Source organism: Chaetodon auriga, chromosome 19 (assembly GCF_051107435.1).
Source record: "Chaetodon auriga isolate fChaAug3 chromosome 19, fChaAug3.hap1, whole genome shotgun sequence".
Taxonomy (NCBI): domain Eukaryota; kingdom Metazoa; phylum Chordata; class Actinopteri; order Chaetodontiformes; family Chaetodontidae; genus Chaetodon; species Chaetodon auriga.
Genome location: NC_135092.1, coordinates 21492632 through 21508092, shown reverse-complemented (window position 1 = coordinate 21508092; position 15461 = coordinate 21492632). Strand labels below are relative to the sequence as shown.

The following is a 15461-nucleotide window of genomic DNA, read 5'->3' as shown; positions in this document are numbered from 1 at the left end:
GTTGAAGAAGAGTGAAAGTCAAACATTTTAAAAAAGAAAAGCAGGGCAGAGGAAACATTACACACCGGAGCAGACCTCAGCCATGTTTGACCATGTTTGACCGTCACTGAGCAGAATGTGCAGAGTTTGACAGGAGAAGTTCAGACATCTCAGATCAGGATTTTGTGACGTTAAAGCTCTTCAGGAAGCCAACATGTGACGTGGGAACGTGAAGCCTGCAGTGCACAAACATCTCAGACAACAAGTTATTATTCAAAGCATGTTTATGGGAGAAGGGGAGTCCAGGAATCAGGTCAAGAGAAACACAAAGGGTCAGACATGGTGGATGTGTCATCACTGGATTTATTGAAGATGAGTCGTTGTATAAAAAGTGGCACATTGAGTACAGACATTTTCATTTTTCAGTAGAAAACCAACAAAAACACACTGTCTTACTTGATATCAGCGGCGTCTGCCTCGTCTTTCAGGTAGCTTTCACTTCATTCTGTGAGGTTTGGAGATTTCCGTCTCTCATCACAGACTCACTGTGAACGCTTTTCTTTTAAACTTCAGTACGTTGAACCAAATAAACCGTTCACAGGGAGGTCTGTCCATTATCCAGAGCAGGTTTTCAGACTGTGAGCGAGTTGAACGGAGACGCAGAGACAAAGACAGCGCGAGGCCTAAGGTACTTTAAGAGCCTCAGACTGCAGCAAAACTCACACAAGAAGCAATAACTCAGTCACATGTAAACACACAGGCACAGTACACATGAAGCTTTCTGAGGATTTCATTATCTGCAATGTCTTTCTCAGATCAACGTCCGCACATGCGCCTAAAATTCATAGAAAGCCTCTTTATAACTCCAGAACTTTCCTGAGAAACATCACTTTTTGAAGTCCTCCTCAGTGTCTAAGTGACCCAGTGACAGTCGTCTGTGTGTCGACGGGTTCACTGCGAACAGGAAGCGCTGACAGCGAATTCAGCACCATTAACGGCACCGAAATGTCAAAATCTAAACAGCAAACCCTTAAAAAGTTGTTTGACAGCAGACTTGTTTTCATCCTGGTTCAACCGTGTAAAGCACCAGTCGTCAGAAAACCTGTTTCTTTGTTTCATTTGGCTGACCGGCCCTTTAAGACATCCAGATAAATTAAATGTAAAGAAAACTACATATTTACAGGTGCTGTCACATTGACCTGAGTCTACGTGGAGTTGATCTGTGAGGAGGAGCTGCTGCTGCCGGAGCTCTTGGTCTTCTGCCCCCTGGTGGCGCTGGGCTGCCGCTGCACGCGCTGGCTGGAGGCCTCCCTGCTCTTCTCGCTGTGGCCTGCTGCAGCTTTACTGCGCACTGCTGACACAAAGCCAGAAAACACGCCCAGTTCAAGCAGCAGACGGGCGTCAGGTCATTCAGATGCTTGTTCACATGTTCCAAACGACACGAAAAAGCTTAAAAATGGAAAGTGATGATGACGAGGAAAAGGTACAGACGAAGGGCTGAGTTTCACACACACGGCTTCAATTTAATCACAGCTTACATCACTGCACACCGACACTGCAGCCACACTAAGAAGGAAGAGGAGACTAGAAACGTCTTTTATCTCCTGTGAACTGTGATCATTCAGTGCGCCTCCACAGGATATTAAGACTCAGTTACATCTGAAGGAAGAATTAAGAAACTCTTCCTCTTAGAAATTAAAGTTCATACGTGGTAAAACCTGTTTTTCTTAACACTCTCTGGGTTTTGCTTCTGCAGCCTCACCTGCTTCTGGTGCTAATGTTAGCAAACTTAGACGGACACTGATTTCAGATTTCTGGCTCTGACTCTCTGCTCGCTGCCTTTCATGTCATCCAGTAACTGCTGTTTGCACCACAGTCTGTCAGCGTTTCATGGTCCGCTTTTATGAATAAAAAGACTCTTTTCTCTGTTTCATTTGTCAAAGCTTCACTCAGTCAGTGACCAGTTAGTTTACCTGCCGGTTACGTTTCACACTGCAGCAGAGTAAAAACATGACTCATGATCATTAATCTGTAAGCGTGCAGCTCTCTGCTGCACTGAAGATCAGGCTGTTTGAGTTCAGCTCCTCCATCACACCAGAACAGATTTCTGCTCTACGTTCTGTCCGCTCGGCACATTTAGTGACGAGGAAGCAAAACAACAGACTGATCTAGGATCAAAGAAGATGAAAATGGATTTTTTCTCTCCATGAATGAAGCCTCTTGCTCCTTATAACTAAGTTCAAACATCACCCAAAGCATACATGCACGAACACACACACAGTTTCCACTCTGCATAATCATGAAATGAGGAAAGCATGGCATGAAGTCTGAGGCGAGCAGGCAGACAGATGGAGGTGTAGACACAGTGCAGCAGAGGGGACCTTGAGTGTGAGGAGAGCTAGCGTCTTGGGGGCCGTAGACCACAATCTTAGTGTTGACCCTCGTGGCTCTGGGGCCAGAGGCCGAGGGGGCTGCTGCAGGAGGCTTAGGGCTCTTTCCAGAGACCAAAGAGTCCTCTTCTTCGCAGAAAAAATAGAATTCAAGCAGGATAGAGAAGAAATTAGAAAGGACCAAGACATGCACACAGTGAAGCTGAGCCTCTATTCTTTCTAACATCCAGCACACATCCTTCATTTAAAAGACCTCAGCATGGTGTGGAGTGAAGAGGGAATTTAGTCAGTGAGGATTACGCTGTGCAGCGTGCAGGACAAGAAGCTCTGCTCTGTACAGTACTTAAGGAATGTGAATATTTCACATGCTTGAAAGGGGACGTGAGAATCAAAGAGCGCAGGAAGAATGACGAGGCGAGCTGAAAGGGAAGAAAGACGGAAAAAATTCTCTGAGTTGTGGCCCTTTCTACACTTTGTTATGAAAGGCTGGGAGTCTGTGCTCTGCAGACCTTGAGCTCTTTACACTTCCACTCTGCCGAAAGGGACACGCACACACACACACACACGCGTGCGCACATACACACAAACACAAACACACGCACACAAAAATCCAGCAGTGTTTCAGATAGAAGTGTTAAGACACAAACCTTCAACATTTCATTTCTGCCTCTGTGTGTGTGTGTGTGTGTGTGTGTGTGTGTGTGTGTGTGTTATTCCTGCTGCTTTTCACAGCTTAGCACTGACTGAGCTGAGGAAAATCACAGGTGTAATTAGTGACATTAAAAATTACGGCATTTCATCCGGTTTTGCCAGTTTCGCTGAGGCGGTTTCGCTCCACAGGGCAGAATATTCAGGAGTTTTCACTTCATCTTTGTGCTTTATGCCATTTTATTTGAGTGTCCAACAGGCTAAAACGGGCTAAATTCAATGCATTTCAGTGTAAGAGAGTCTAATAAGAGAGTGATTTCAAACAACCAGTGAAGAGTCACAGAGCTGAGCCGTCAGCGCTGTCATTAGTGACACCTGTGCTGAACGATGACTGCACGCAGGTGAAAAAGTCTAATAATGACACTTAAACCTCCTGACCTTTAAAATAATTAAGTGATGATTAGCGGTGCTTCTAGCCACCTCTTTAGTTTGGATGTTTGCAGGGTTACGACAAACAAAACACAGCTCATAGCTCTTCATTCAGTCCTCAGAGGAGCTTTCACTTATTTTTCCTGATAAGCCTTTTTCACTTTGTCACAGCAGGAAAAATCCCAGCTGTAAATAAGAAACTGAGCGACGGCTGAATTCCACTTAGCTGCTTCTGATTCAGAGTCCTGGTTTTGTGCAGAACGGCTCACAGTCACGCTATCAAAGCTTACTGAGACATTAATGTTCTGAGTAACACCTGCTCCATCACCTGCCGGTTACACTGCTGTTGTGGACTGTACAGAGCAGGCCTGACTGCCATCTCCCTCCCAGCCAAGTTAGGTTTCTTGCACTTGTTATGACAGAGAAACTTACACCATTTCTATGAGCACATGCGCTACGACGCCCCTGCTTTGCTCCTGTGATCTTGCAGCCATTTGCTGACCATTGTTCAGCCTGCAGACACTGACCTCTGGCCTCTGTGGGTGCCGTGGTGATGCTAGTCGTGTGGGAGGCGGTTGAAGACTCCACGCCGCCGCTCTCAGCGACCCTCTGGCCTGCACACATCGCCTTCAGAGTCTGGAAGACTGCTTGAGGAGCCACGTTCATCTTTAACAGGTCCACTATGATCCTGGAGGACGAGGAAGAGGAAGAAAGTGAAATCAGGGTTTCCTCCTGTTTGTCACGCCATACGCACTGCAGTCACGTTTCTGCAAGCGTGGAAGAAGTACTGAGATATTTTACTTCAAAAAGTACTCAACTACAAGTAAAAGCACTGAATTCAAAGTCCTACTTTAGTAAAAGTAGAAAAGCATTTGGATCTTTCTCACAGCTTTTGGAAATATTTGATCATTTTGAGATAAACCTGAGAAGTTTAGTGGGAAAAGATCTCATTGGTGGATCTGCTGACACCTCATGGTCACAAACCAAAGAGGCTGAAAACCACCGATTCTCATCTTTAATGATTTATTGTGTTTTCCAAGTCTGTCATATATATGTATATTTAATATTAATAGGATTGGAAGTAATGATTATGTCTATTATGGGTTAATCTACTCATTGTTTTCACAAGCTCTTTAAAATGGCAAAAAAATAAGACTTCAAATTGCTGCTTTTGTCAAACCAAGAGTCGAAACCCCAAAGATCCCTCGTTTACTGTCATAAATGACAAAGAAAGGAAGCAAATCCTCACATTTATGAAGCTGGAAACAGCAAATATTTGACACTTTGCTGGATAACTTAAACGATGAATCAATTTCGTTGGTGATTGATCTGATTATCTGTGTTAAATAAATATAACGCAGTAAAAGTACAATATCTCACTCTGAGGGAGACAGGAGTAGAAGTTCAGAGCAGCACAACACAGAAAACACAAAGTATTAGTACCACTAAGTGTACTTCAGTGCAGTGTTTGAGTACATGCACCACACTGGTTGTGGGACACCTACTTGAAGACCTCCTGGTCCACAGTGATGCCCGCAGCCTGGGTCAGTTCAAACAGCTCCGTCTCTTCAGCACTGAGGACTTTCTTCTTCTTGATGGCATATTTCTGCACGTTACTGGTCACCACCAGCGCGGGGGAGTCTGGGGCGGAGGGCACCGTCTGCTGTGCTTGTTGAGACATCGGGGTGGATACCTGAGTGGATGAAGGAGGGTAAAGAAGGTACATTTGAAATGAACTCGGCTAGCAAATGTCCATCAGGACGGCGGTCCAGCAGTTAGCTAGCTAACGTTACCCGCCCGGAGTGAAAACATGGAGTAACGTGTTTCGAGCTCCTCTCCAAATATAACTACAAATATAACCAACAGAAAGCAGATTAAATACACAAAAGGACTATTTTGTTCGATAAAATACACTTACCGTTCAGCTAGCTGAGCTAGGCGGCGTTTAGACTACCGTAAACCACAACAGTTCGACGCGCGTCAAATTTACGTCATCACCATGAGACAAAACCGCGCCGCCCTCTGGGACTTGTAGTCAACATGGATTTTTTTTTTTTGTCCACGCATCAGTTAAAACCTCAAAATTATTCAAAATAAACCACATTAAAAAAAGATCATTGGAAAGAAAAGCAGCAAATCCTCACAATCATGAAGCCGGAACCACGAAATGTGAACTAATTATCAAAAACATTCCCCACTGATTTTTTTTTTGGTCAGTCAGCAAATTGATTATTGTTTCGTCTATACTTGCTTAAACTGTTGGGTAGCATTTCAGTACCCATTCACTCTTTATTCCAGTACTCTGTGCACTCTTATACTGTCTTGCACTTTTTGAATTGTTGCTGTTCACCGTTGTTTTTGTTTTGGTTGAAATTGACCTCTTTCAGAAAAGTTAGAAAAGTTCATTATGGGACCTTAAAACCATATTATGCCTACGCTTAAAACAAATACAAGAAATACTTTGTGGTACTGCGCATGCGCTTCAAAGCAGGAAGTAGGCGACATCACAATGTTTCTTGCTACAAGTGAGAAGCAAAAATGTTTGTTACACAACCGGTATCGTGAGGAGAAACTACAATTTAAGGTCATTGAACCCTGACGGAAAAAAAAACAAAACACAAAGGCCGACAGAATGACATTGTATGCTAAAAAGGCGAAGAGAGCGAAACCGGAAGTACTTGCGGGATTGTGCTCTCGCACCTGCTCTCTCCTCTGCGCTGTCGTCCAAGAATGGCCGCTGCAGCAGCAGGAATAAACAAGCAGAGTGCCGTAGCGACGATGGAGCCGTGTATCCGACACGGGAGGGGAGCGACTGGAAACACCGTTAAGGTTGTGCCTTTATTACTAAAATCCGCGGCCACATTATGCTCACAGTGATCAAGTTGTTCGGTTAGCTTGCACGAAGCATCGGCAGCAGGCTAGCTTTCGTGGCTTCTGATTTTTGGGTGAACGCTGCTGCGTTGGCGTCGGTGGCACTGGACCCCAAACAGTCATCCAGATTCGAGATAAGCCGCGTTTGAAAGCTGAACAGAAATAATAATATTGCCTGCTTATATCACAATCAAGTAAACTAGTTTGACATGAAAGCACCAGGCTGATGTTTGTGTCTGTAACATGCTAACAGCGCTGAAGGTTTGCCATCGTTAGCTGCGCTTTAGCTTGACTGCAGCTCCTCTGTGTGGCAGCGCGGCTCAGCACCGTGATCGCTGTTAAAAGACTGTGGCGTGCAAGTTCAAACCGGCCTCTGTTAACGCTGTGTTCAGCAAACACCAGCGTAGGTATTTAAAGAGCCCTGGCAGGCATCATGGGGGGGTCACCATCTGAAATCCTGCGCGTCAAGGTGACAGCAGCTCCCTCCCTGCAGCAGGCACACAGGATCCTTCTGTGGTTGTGTATTCATCCCAGGTGTGTATTCATCACAGGTGCTCGAGTGTGGCGTGTGTGAGGACGTCTTCTCCCTCCAAGGAGACAAGGTCCCCCGTCTCTTGCTCTGTGGACACACGGTGTGCCATGACTGTCTCACCCGGCTGCCCCTCCATGGCCGAGCGGTCCGCTGCCCCTTCGACAGACAGGTCACTGAGCTGGGTGAGTAAGAGGAGGACTGCGTGGACACGATGATGCTCATCGTTATCATGTGACTGTGTTTTTATTATGTCCATCTCCTGTCTGAGTTATCTGCAGCTTTAGGCCTCTTTCCTTTGAATTGGCCATTTGTTCTGCTATTCTGTTTACTTTGTGTGTTCTGCTGCTGTGACACAAGAATTTCCCTCGGTGGATCCAGCTGACTCTTTCATTCTTTTTTTTTTTTGTCTTCACCTTCTTGTTTAGGGGACTCTGGAGTTTGGGGTCTGAAGAAGAACTTTGCTCTGCTCGAACTGTTGGAGCGACTCCAGAATGGAGCCACCAACCAGTCGGGGATGGCGGAGGACGCCCTGAAAGGCATGGGAGAAGTAAGACACCTGTGCTGTTACTGTTCTGCAAAGTGTCCCTCGCACCTGCTGCACCTTCCGTTCACCGTTCTTCTCTTGGTCTAGTGCATCATTCGGTGCGACGAGGACGAGAGCCACACGGCCTCCATGTACTGCACCGTGTGTGCCACCCACCTGTGTGCCGAGTGCTCCCAGCTCACCCACTCCACCCGCACGCTGGCCAAACACCGCCGGGTGCCGCTGGCGGACAAGCCTCACGAGAAGACCCTGTGCCCGCAGCATCAGGTCCACGCCATCGAGTTCGTCTGCCTGGAGGAGGCCTGTCAGTCCGGGCCCCTCATGTGCTGTGTGTGCAAGGAGTACGGCAAGCACCAGGGACATAAGGTAGTCAAGATAAGCTACAGTAACCATTTCACGTTCGATCTCTTCATCCAAAGACACGTGCTCACGTGGTCAACTTTCCTCCCAGCATGCTGTTCTGGAGACCGAAGCGAATCAGATCCGTGCGTCCATCCTGGACATGGCCCACTGCATCCGCACCTTCACGGACGAAGTGTCCGAGTACTCGAGGAAGCTGGTGGGCATCGTGCAGCAGATCGAAGGTGGAGAGCAGATCGTCGAGGACGGGGTTGGCATGGCACACACTGAACACGTAAGACGGGACTCGTCCTCGGCTAAAACTCACATCGTTGAGCTTTCCTTCCAGCACTAACGTTAATCCTGTGTCTTCGTCAGGTCCCCGGCACGGCAGAGAGCGCTCGTTCCTGCGTCCGAGCTTACTTCGCAGACCTCCACGAGACTCTGTGTCGGCAGGAGGAGATGGCGCTGAGCGTGGTGGACGCCCACGTCAGGGAGAGGCTGATCTGGCTGAGGCAGCAGCAGGAGGACATGACCATCCTGCTGTCCCAGGTCTCCACCGCCTGCCTGCACTGTGAGAAAACACTCCAACAGGTAGGAGACGCGCTAAGGCCGGTCCAGATCCGGACGAAGCCTCTCGCACGCTGCGGCGACGGGCCTGATGCATGTCGCCTCTGTCCTGTTGTAGGATGACTGCAGAGTCGTGCTGGCAAAGCAGGAGATCAACTGTTTGCTGGAGACGCTTCAGAAGCAGCAGCATCAGTTCACAGAGCTGGCAGACCACATTCAGCTGGACGCCGGCATCCCCGTCACCTTCACAAAGGTACACACCCACTCAGCTGATCCTGCACATCCGCACTGATCCGCACTGAGTCCCGGCGTGATGTCAGAGAGCTCAGGTTTGATTTAAACATGTCACTCTTTCAGGACAACCGGGTCCACATTGGTCCAAAGATGGAGATCCGGGTGGTGACGCTTGGGCTCGACGGAGCTGGAAAGACCACCATCCTCTTCAAGCTGAAACAGGATGAGTTCATGCAGCCCATCCCGACCATCGGTAAGATTACAGTGGAGTCAGTTTAGTCCTCCAGTGACGACACACAACACGCTTCTCTTTAGCTTTGATCTAAATAAAGCTGGTTTTCGTTCTGTTTCAAGGTTTCAACGTGGAGACGGTGGAATATAAGAACTTAAAATTCACCATCTGGGACGTGGGCGGAAAGCATAAGCTCAGACCTCTGTGGAAACACTATTACCTGAACACTCAAGGTATCCTCTGTGTCCTGCACACTTTGAATCTGTGCTTTTGTCTGAATGTCAGCGTGCTGCAGCATTTATAGTGCAAGGACAAGAAATCCTGCAGACTTTTACTCATTTTGATGGAGTTACTGAGACTTTTTCTGAGCTCAACATGTTTCCCCTTGTTGATTTTTAGCAACATTTTACCTTCAAAGCTCACTGATGTTGCACAGAATGAGAGCACACAAAAAATACTTACTGCAGCACATTAATTATACAATTAAATAATATTAAACATACCAGAGGATGATTTATATGCTGCTTTTAGAGCTTTGCTTCACCTTCAAACTCCATCATCCATCAGTGTAAATGACGTAAGTGAAAATCGCCTGAAGCTGTTTTCTGTTTGTTTGATGCACATCAAAAACATTTAGCACGCAGAGCCTTTAGATCTGATTTCACTTCAAATCTGGGAATTATTTTTCTCTGCCTCGCTTTAATTTTTGAGGATTTTGCAGCAGCGTCATATTTGAGAGCGAACGATAGCTAACAGTGGCTGCTCTTCCTGCTCTTCCTCTTGTGCTGGTGAAGCGGTGGTGTTTGTGATCGACAGCTGCCACAGGGACCGGCTCATGGAGGCGCACAGCGAGCTCGCCAAACTGCTGACGGAGAAGGAGCTCAGAGACGCGCTGCTGCTCATCTTTGCCAACAAACAGGTAGCGGACCGCTAACGCGCACAGTGTTCAGCGCTGTGGGACAGAGACGCGTCATTTCACGGTGAGTTTGTGGTGACAGGAACCTCGCCGTTGCTCACCGCTCTGTGTGTTTGCAGGATGTTCCCGGCGCCGTGTCTGTGGAGGAGATGACGGAGCTGCTGAGTCTACACAAGCTGTGCTGCGGGAGGAGCTGGCACATCCAGGGCTGCGACGCCCGCAGCGGGATGGGTCTCCACGAGGGCCTGGATTGGCTTTCCAGACAGCTGGTGGCCGCTGGCGTCCTGGATGTGGCCTAAAGCTCGCCGCCCTCCACGTCAGCTGAACCTCCTCCGGCGTCTGAGCCTCGCTCGTCCGCCCTCCCACCACTTCCAAACACTAACTTTGCAGACGAGGCTGCAGCTTTCGGCCCGCCCTGCTCATCTTTCCTTCTCTGTGCACGACTGTGAGCAAAGAAAACAAAGATGTGAATTCTTTCTCTCGCTTCACCCAAACACAGAAACTACAAAAGCTCGAAGTCTGCCCCACCGGTCGCACCCACCAGCCACAGAACCTGAGTTAAGACTCCCATCCTGCTTCAGTTCTACGGCAGCTTCCACCACCTGACACCTGGCTTCAGTTTCCTTTCTCCTGACCTTCTTCCAGAGACGAGCTGTTTATCTGGCTTCATAGTTGACTTTAGGACCAGTAACATGTTCAAATGCTCCTCGTGCCCTGCCACAGTGGACTCTGTATTTTCTATCTCACCACCGTCACCCATCTTAACCACGTGACAGTAACCGTGACTAAATGCAGAGTAGTCTGTATTGTAATGATAGTATCATTTACGTACTTTTTCCTAATCCTGAAATAATGACGAGGACCTGAGTTAAATTCAGTACATTTGTAGGTAAGTGAGACGGGTTGGAAATGTTCCCTCTGGTTTAACTCAGAGGACTTTCTGAAGCCTCAGACGTTCAGATTTCGGCTGTTTTCTCACGTTGCCTCGACACCTGATGTAAGCAATAGCAGCTGAGGCGTCTTTAAGTGATGTTTGGTTTTTTGAGTGTGTTGTTTGAACCTATTTAAAGCCACAGCTGGTCTCGACGCCTGTTGGGTTTCGGCTCGTTCGCAGTGTTTTCTGTTACAGAACAAACTGTTTACTGAACTTATTTATGAGCGGGAACGTCTGACGTCACGCCGACTCGAGGCTTCACGCACCGACTCTGCCTCCGGTTTTGGTGTCTTGCACGCAGAATTTGTGGAATGCACTTGTTTGCTGCCTCAGTACCAGTTTTCATTTGGAAGCAAATTAACTATCTGCTGTTTCTAGAATATTAATCTCACCGCAGAACAAAATGTCTTGTGAAAATATTCCTATTTAAACATCTCACGAGTCCTGTTTGTGTGTCCGCAGCGCAGGAGCACCTGTGATCAGCAGCCTTCAGTAAAGTGTAATGTGAACGTAGTGAAGCATTCAGCCTAACACTGACGCCATCGTTCCACTTCGATTTCATCTTTATTCATTGCTATGTAATGTTTACTTATGTATCTATGTATAAAAATGCAATTAAAAAATGCACGTGTGAGAAGCCTTTCCACGTAGTTCGTGACAGCATTTCCATTTGTTTTGAGACGTAGAAGCACAAAGCGCGGCGGAACCTTTGTTACCAGTGGACTTGATAATGGCTTTTGTAAATTATTCATAATGTGATGCTGTAAAATAAACTGACTGACCTGATTTGTCTGGCTGGTAGTTTTTTTTTTCTTTGAGGAAACGAACAAACTGAAACGTCTCCAGCACAAATAACTCGCTGCACTCGTCCTCGGAGCATTCTTTAATAAGTCATTCTGGTAAAAAAAAACATGGCTGTACAGGACAAGACGGACGATCACTTTATGGTGATGTTGATGATGCTGATGTCCTCGTACGGCTTGTCGGTCTTGGGGTTGACCTTGACGTTGGAGATCCTCTGGACGGCCTCCATGCCTTTTGTACACCTTCCAAACACAGTGTGCTTGTTGTCAAGCCAAGGCTGCGGGGAGAAAAAGGCAGCAGCGCACGAACCGTTAAAATCACAAACAACACGTCTGAAGCCCCTCAGGCGGAGAATCTGTAATCTGTCAGTTAAAGACAAGGACGGAAATAATGCAGTCCGGGACGTCAGGCACTGACTGACAGGCTGCACCAGTGATGGATTATTAAACTCTCAAGCTTTAATTCATGACTGTTGTGAGCAGTAGAGTCATTTTCTCATAAACACACAATCTGACCAGCAGCCCCTTGTTGGCCGTTTTGTCGAGAGTTGGATGAGAAAACTGAGACCGTGCTTCACATCTGTCTGTTACATATGAAACTTGAGCCAGGAGACCGCTAGCTTAGCTTAGCATATAGACTGGAAGCAGGAAAACAATAAAATAAGAAAGAGTGATCATAACGGCGCCCATGAAGCTCACTGGTCAACATGTTAGATCCTTTAAGTAAAACCACGAATTATTGTTTCTATATTTGATTTTTTTTACATGTTAAACAGGCTGATTAGTTTTAACCTTCAGACAGAGCCAGGCTAGCTGTTTCCCCCCGTGTCCAGTCTTTATGCTAAGCTAAGCTAACAGGCTGCTGGCTCCAGCTTCATATTTACCAAAATGAACGATTCCTTGAAGTGTTCGACCTCTCTGTGCATACGAGTCTGAAAACGCACATTAATGCATTGCATGTCTGAAAGGGGCAATGAGTAAACTCACCGTCGGGACAACAGTGACGAAAAACTGCGAGCCGTTGGTGCCGGGGCCGCCGTTGGCCATGCTGAGCGTGTAGGGGCGGTCGTGTCTCAGCGTGGCGTGGAACTCGTCCTCGAACTCTCCTCCCCAGATGCTCTCTCCTCCCATGCCGGTGCCTGTGGGGTCTCCTGTCTGAATCATGAAGCCCTGCACACAAGAAGGACAGGTGTGGACGCAGAGTCACATGACTGATTCCTGCCTGAACACGTCTGACAAACCAGGTAAGACACGCACCTTGATCACTCTGTGGAAAATGTGGCCGTTGTAGTAGCCATTTCTGCTGTGGACACAGAAGTTCTCCACAGTTTTGGGGCATCTAAGAACAACAGAGCAAAGACCTGTTTAGATCTAAGCGTGAAGGAGACTTCTGGACAAAGTGATGTTCTGTTGAACCTACTCTACGGGGAAAAGCTTGATGTGGATGTCTCCCATGGTGGTGTGGATGATGGCGCTGTCCGACACTCTCTTGGGGCCCTCGGCCTGCGTGGCGGCCATCACCTCTTCCTTCGAAGGCTTTTCGTTAAAGATGTCTCTGTCTGAATCCGCGCTCTTTGTATCCTCTGGTTCTCTCTTTGAGAACTTAAGTTAGGAAAAAAATATGAAGATTAGACAGAGAAACAAAACTGGAGCTGTATCATTTTATTTAAACCTCCTCGTTCTCCCACCATGTAGAAGCGGTTCTTCTTGAAGGCCGTGCAGAAGATGGTGGGGTCAGACTCCACGTTCTCTAAGGCGGGGTTGTCAGACGCCTTCATCTCTACGGTGGGCGCCACATGCATGGCCTTTGCAACCCCCTGGAACAGACTCAGCTGGACCACACGGATGTTCTCCAGCTTCCCGAGGATCCGCACACATCTGAGGAACGAGATCCAGAAAAACCGACTTGATATTTGACCTGAAACAGGTGCTTTGAGTCAAGGTGGTGTGAACTCCATGTGAACACACCTGTTGGTCTCCACGTTGATGACCTTGATGCCCAGCATAGTCCCATAGAGCACAAAGTGGCCCGTCTCGTCAAAGATGATATTTGTCAGTCGGATGCCGTCCACCTTCTCCAGTTCTCTCTCCACAGCCATTCGCCTCCCGAACTCCATGTCGGGCAGCTGCTGCCTCATCTGCTGCAGCTCTGTGAACATCTGACACAGGAAGCAGCCGCGAGCAGCGTGTGAATTAACCACATTAGAGGAAACGCAGGCGGAACAATGTGTGAGAACTTACCGTTAACGATTCATCGAACACTCTCATCAGTTTTCCCGTGAGGAAGCGGAAGATTCTGACTTTCCTGTCAGAGGCGATCGTGGCCATTTTCTTCCCATCAGGAGAAAACACGAGACTGGTGGGATAGGTTTTGTGTTTCGCAAATTCATACAAGTCTGTGTCTGTTTTGTACTCCCAGTGCACATGCTTGGGGAACTTGAATTCATTTGGGAGGCCGGTCCAGTATTCCAGCATTCCCGCTTTGTCAGCAGAGACGACGACTCTAAACGCCGGATTGAGGCGGATTTGGGACAGCGGCGAGGAGTGCATCTTGTCGAAGACGTGGAGCGGCTGGTTGCTTCCCCTTCCGTCGTAGACAAAGATCTTCCCTGTGGATTTTTCTGAGCAGGCCACTGTGGAAATGGCATCCCTGGGATTGTAGATCCACTCACACTGGCCGGGCTGAAAACTGCACAAAGGAGAGAAAAACTCATTTACACTGGAAAACAGGTCTCAGCTCACCTGTAATCATTGTCTGTCCTCCATGTGAGCACATTTCACATGAAGCATAATTATTTGGCAGTTCAGCCTCACCCCAGTCTCAGCATGTTGATCATGTCAAAGTTGACAACGTCAAACACTTTCATGGCCTGATCGTCACCAACAGAGCAGAAAAGAGCTCCTTCAGCACTGACAGCGATGCTTTCGATCACACCTGCAAGAACAACGTCAGGACTCACTGCACCGTCTTATATCTGAGTAAACAATGCAATGTGCAGACACTTAAATGAAAGGAAAGGTAGCGCATACTCCCTATCGCTCCTCATCAATAAATAAATAACTAAATAAAAACACTATGATGAATACTAAGTGATAACTTCACCGCATACCGAGATGACTTCGAAAGTGTTTGACAAACTCTATTCCCTCCTCCTCCTTCTTCTTCCAAAACTTGACATGGCCATCTTGGCTGGCCGTGATAATGAAGTCTGTCCTGAAAAAAACAATAGTGAGTAAAGTAGTAAGTGGAAAGCATGAAGTAGGGAAGCAGTCCCCCGAGGCCACAGTAACTTGAAAACACTTTGAGAAAGTCAGTTGTTTGCTGGAAAACCACTTACTTGGAACAAACTAGGTGTGTGATAACGTCTCTGTGCATGTAGCTCCGTTCATACATTGCAGCTGAAGGGAGGTTTTCCAGGTAGACACGCTCAAATTCGAGTACTGACAAAAACAAAACAAAACCATCCAAGAGTTAGCGGGAGTTTGGTTAGCATGATTAGCATTGTTTAGCAGGAGTCGTGGATCAACCAAAATATGTCGAATAATCTGAGTGCCAGAAACGAACCTTTCCTTTTCTTGGCCTTTGTAGCCTCGCTTGGCATGGGTCCGACCCATTCATCTTCTTCTCCATCCCCATCTCCATCCTGATTATCATCTGCTTTTCGCTTAAGTTCCACACTGTTTTCAGCTGCCGCCATTGCTACGAAGCTTCCGCGTGGTCCATTCTGGATTACGGCACTTCCGTTCAGCGCCTGGACGTCTGAATTCTTTCTCACCCATTTTGACTCCAGCTGCCTAATATCATGTTATATTTTCTGAAAACCAATTATTATTTTGCTACGTCAATTTCTCTACAGATTGTATTTTAGGCTGATTGCACAGTGAGCGATAAAAATGGCTTGTTTCCTCGGTATGACACAGATACAGGAGCAACAACATCCACCACTTAAAATATTATTTCTTCCGGTTCCAACATAAATCAGTGTCAACACACAGTGACAAGAATCTAATCGGTGTTTCCAATCAGTGTTTTTAATGAT

General features: G+C 47.2%; 3 protein-coding genes across 7 annotated transcripts; 1 reads left to right on the top strand and 2 right to left on the bottom strand.

Annotated features, from left to right (window-relative positions):
• Positions 1 to 322: 322 nt before the first annotated feature.
• Positions 323 to 5434, bottom strand: mzt2b (mitotic spindle organizing protein 2B). 5 transcript variants are annotated; one of them, XM_076758918.1, is made up of 5 exons: positions 5365 to 5434; positions 4952 to 5139; positions 3974 to 4134; positions 2361 to 2498; positions 323 to 1330 (listed from the first exon to the last, which is right to left on the bottom strand). In XM_076758918.1, the coding sequence occupies exons 2-5, from the start codon at positions 5125 to 5127 to the stop codon at positions 1185 to 1187; spliced, it is 621 nt and encodes a 206-aa protein (XP_076615033.1). In that variant the 5' UTR covers positions 5128 to 5139; positions 5365 to 5434; the 3' UTR covers positions 323 to 1184. The 5 variants fall into 5 exon arrangements, with proteins under 5 accessions (XP_076615033.1, XP_076615035.1, XP_076615030.1 ...); XM_076758919.1 differs by having other exon boundaries at positions 1053 to 1330; positions 2361 to 2495; XM_076758920.1 differs by lacking the exon at positions 2361 to 2498 and having other exon boundaries at positions 324 to 1330.
• A 496-nt stretch (positions 5435 to 5930) lies between these two features.
• On the top strand, positions 5931 to 11404 carry trim23 (tripartite motif containing 23). The gene is made up of 11 exons (XM_076757862.1): positions 5931 to 6275; positions 6869 to 7031; positions 7275 to 7396; positions 7481 to 7759; positions 7845 to 8027; positions 8111 to 8326; positions 8421 to 8555; positions 8660 to 8789; positions 8891 to 9001; positions 9563 to 9687; positions 9804 to 11404. The coding sequence occupies exons 1-11, from the start codon at positions 6177 to 6179 to the stop codon at positions 9981 to 9983; spliced, it is 1743 nt and encodes a 580-aa protein (XP_076613977.1). The 5' UTR covers positions 5931 to 6176; the 3' UTR covers positions 9984 to 11404.
• Positions 11405 to 11486: 82 nt separating this feature from the next.
• Positions 11487 to 15147, bottom strand: ppwd1 (peptidylprolyl isomerase domain and WD repeat containing 1). The gene is made up of 11 exons (XM_076757860.1): positions 14987 to 15147; positions 14760 to 14862; positions 14532 to 14635; positions 14236 to 14356; positions 13663 to 14110; positions 13390 to 13580; positions 13110 to 13299; positions 12842 to 13023; positions 12679 to 12760; positions 12409 to 12591; positions 11487 to 11699 (listed from the first exon to the last, which is right to left on the bottom strand). The coding sequence occupies exons 1-11, from the start codon at positions 15117 to 15119 to the stop codon at positions 11556 to 11558; spliced, it is 1881 nt and encodes a 626-aa protein (XP_076613975.1). The 5' UTR covers positions 15120 to 15147; the 3' UTR covers positions 11487 to 11555.
• Positions 15148 to 15461: the final 314 nt, after the last annotated feature.

What these genes read in the sequence shown, in the direction of transcription:
- mzt2b (XM_076758915.1), bottom strand. Translation starts at nt 5,127, where the DNA reads ATGTCTCAACAAGCACAGCAGACGGTGCCCTCCGCCCCAGACTCCCCC. An exon ending in GTGGACCAGGAGGTCTTCAA is followed by an intron (nt 4,135 to 4,951) that starts GTAGGTGTCCCA and finishes CTCGTCCTCCAG; the next exon opens with GATCATAGTGGACCTGTTAA. An exon ending in GGCACCCACAGAGGCCAGAG is followed by an intron (nt 2,499 to 3,973) that starts GTCAGTGTCTGC and finishes TTTTCTGCGAAG; the next exon opens with AAGAGGACTCTTTGGTCTCT.
- trim23 (XM_076757862.1), top strand. Translation starts at nt 6,177, where the DNA reads ATGGCCGCTGCAGCAGCAGGAATAAACAAGCAGAGTGCCGTAGCGACG. An exon ending in CAGACAGGTCACTGAGCTGG is followed by an intron (nt 7,032 to 7,274) that starts GTGAGTAAGAGG and finishes CTTCTTGTTTAG; the next exon opens with GGGACTCTGGAGTTTGGGGT. An exon ending in CCCTGAAAGGCATGGGAGAA is followed by an intron (nt 7,397 to 7,480) that starts GTAAGACACCTG and finishes CTCTTGGTCTAG; the next exon opens with TGCATCATTCGGTGCGACGA.
- ppwd1 (XM_076757860.1), bottom strand. Translation starts at nt 15,119, where the DNA reads ATGGCGGCAGCTGAAAACAGTGTGGAACTTAAGCGAAAAGCAGATGAT. An exon ending in ACACTTTCGAAGTCATCTCG is followed by an intron (nt 14,357 to 14,531) that starts GTATGCGGTGAA and finishes TTGTTCTTGCAG; the next exon opens with GTGTGATCGAAAGCATCGCT. An exon ending in TGTTCGATGAATCGTTAACG is followed by an intron (nt 13,581 to 13,662) that starts GTAAGTTCTCAC and finishes TTCCTGTGTCAG; the next exon opens with ATGTTCACAGAGCTGCAGCA.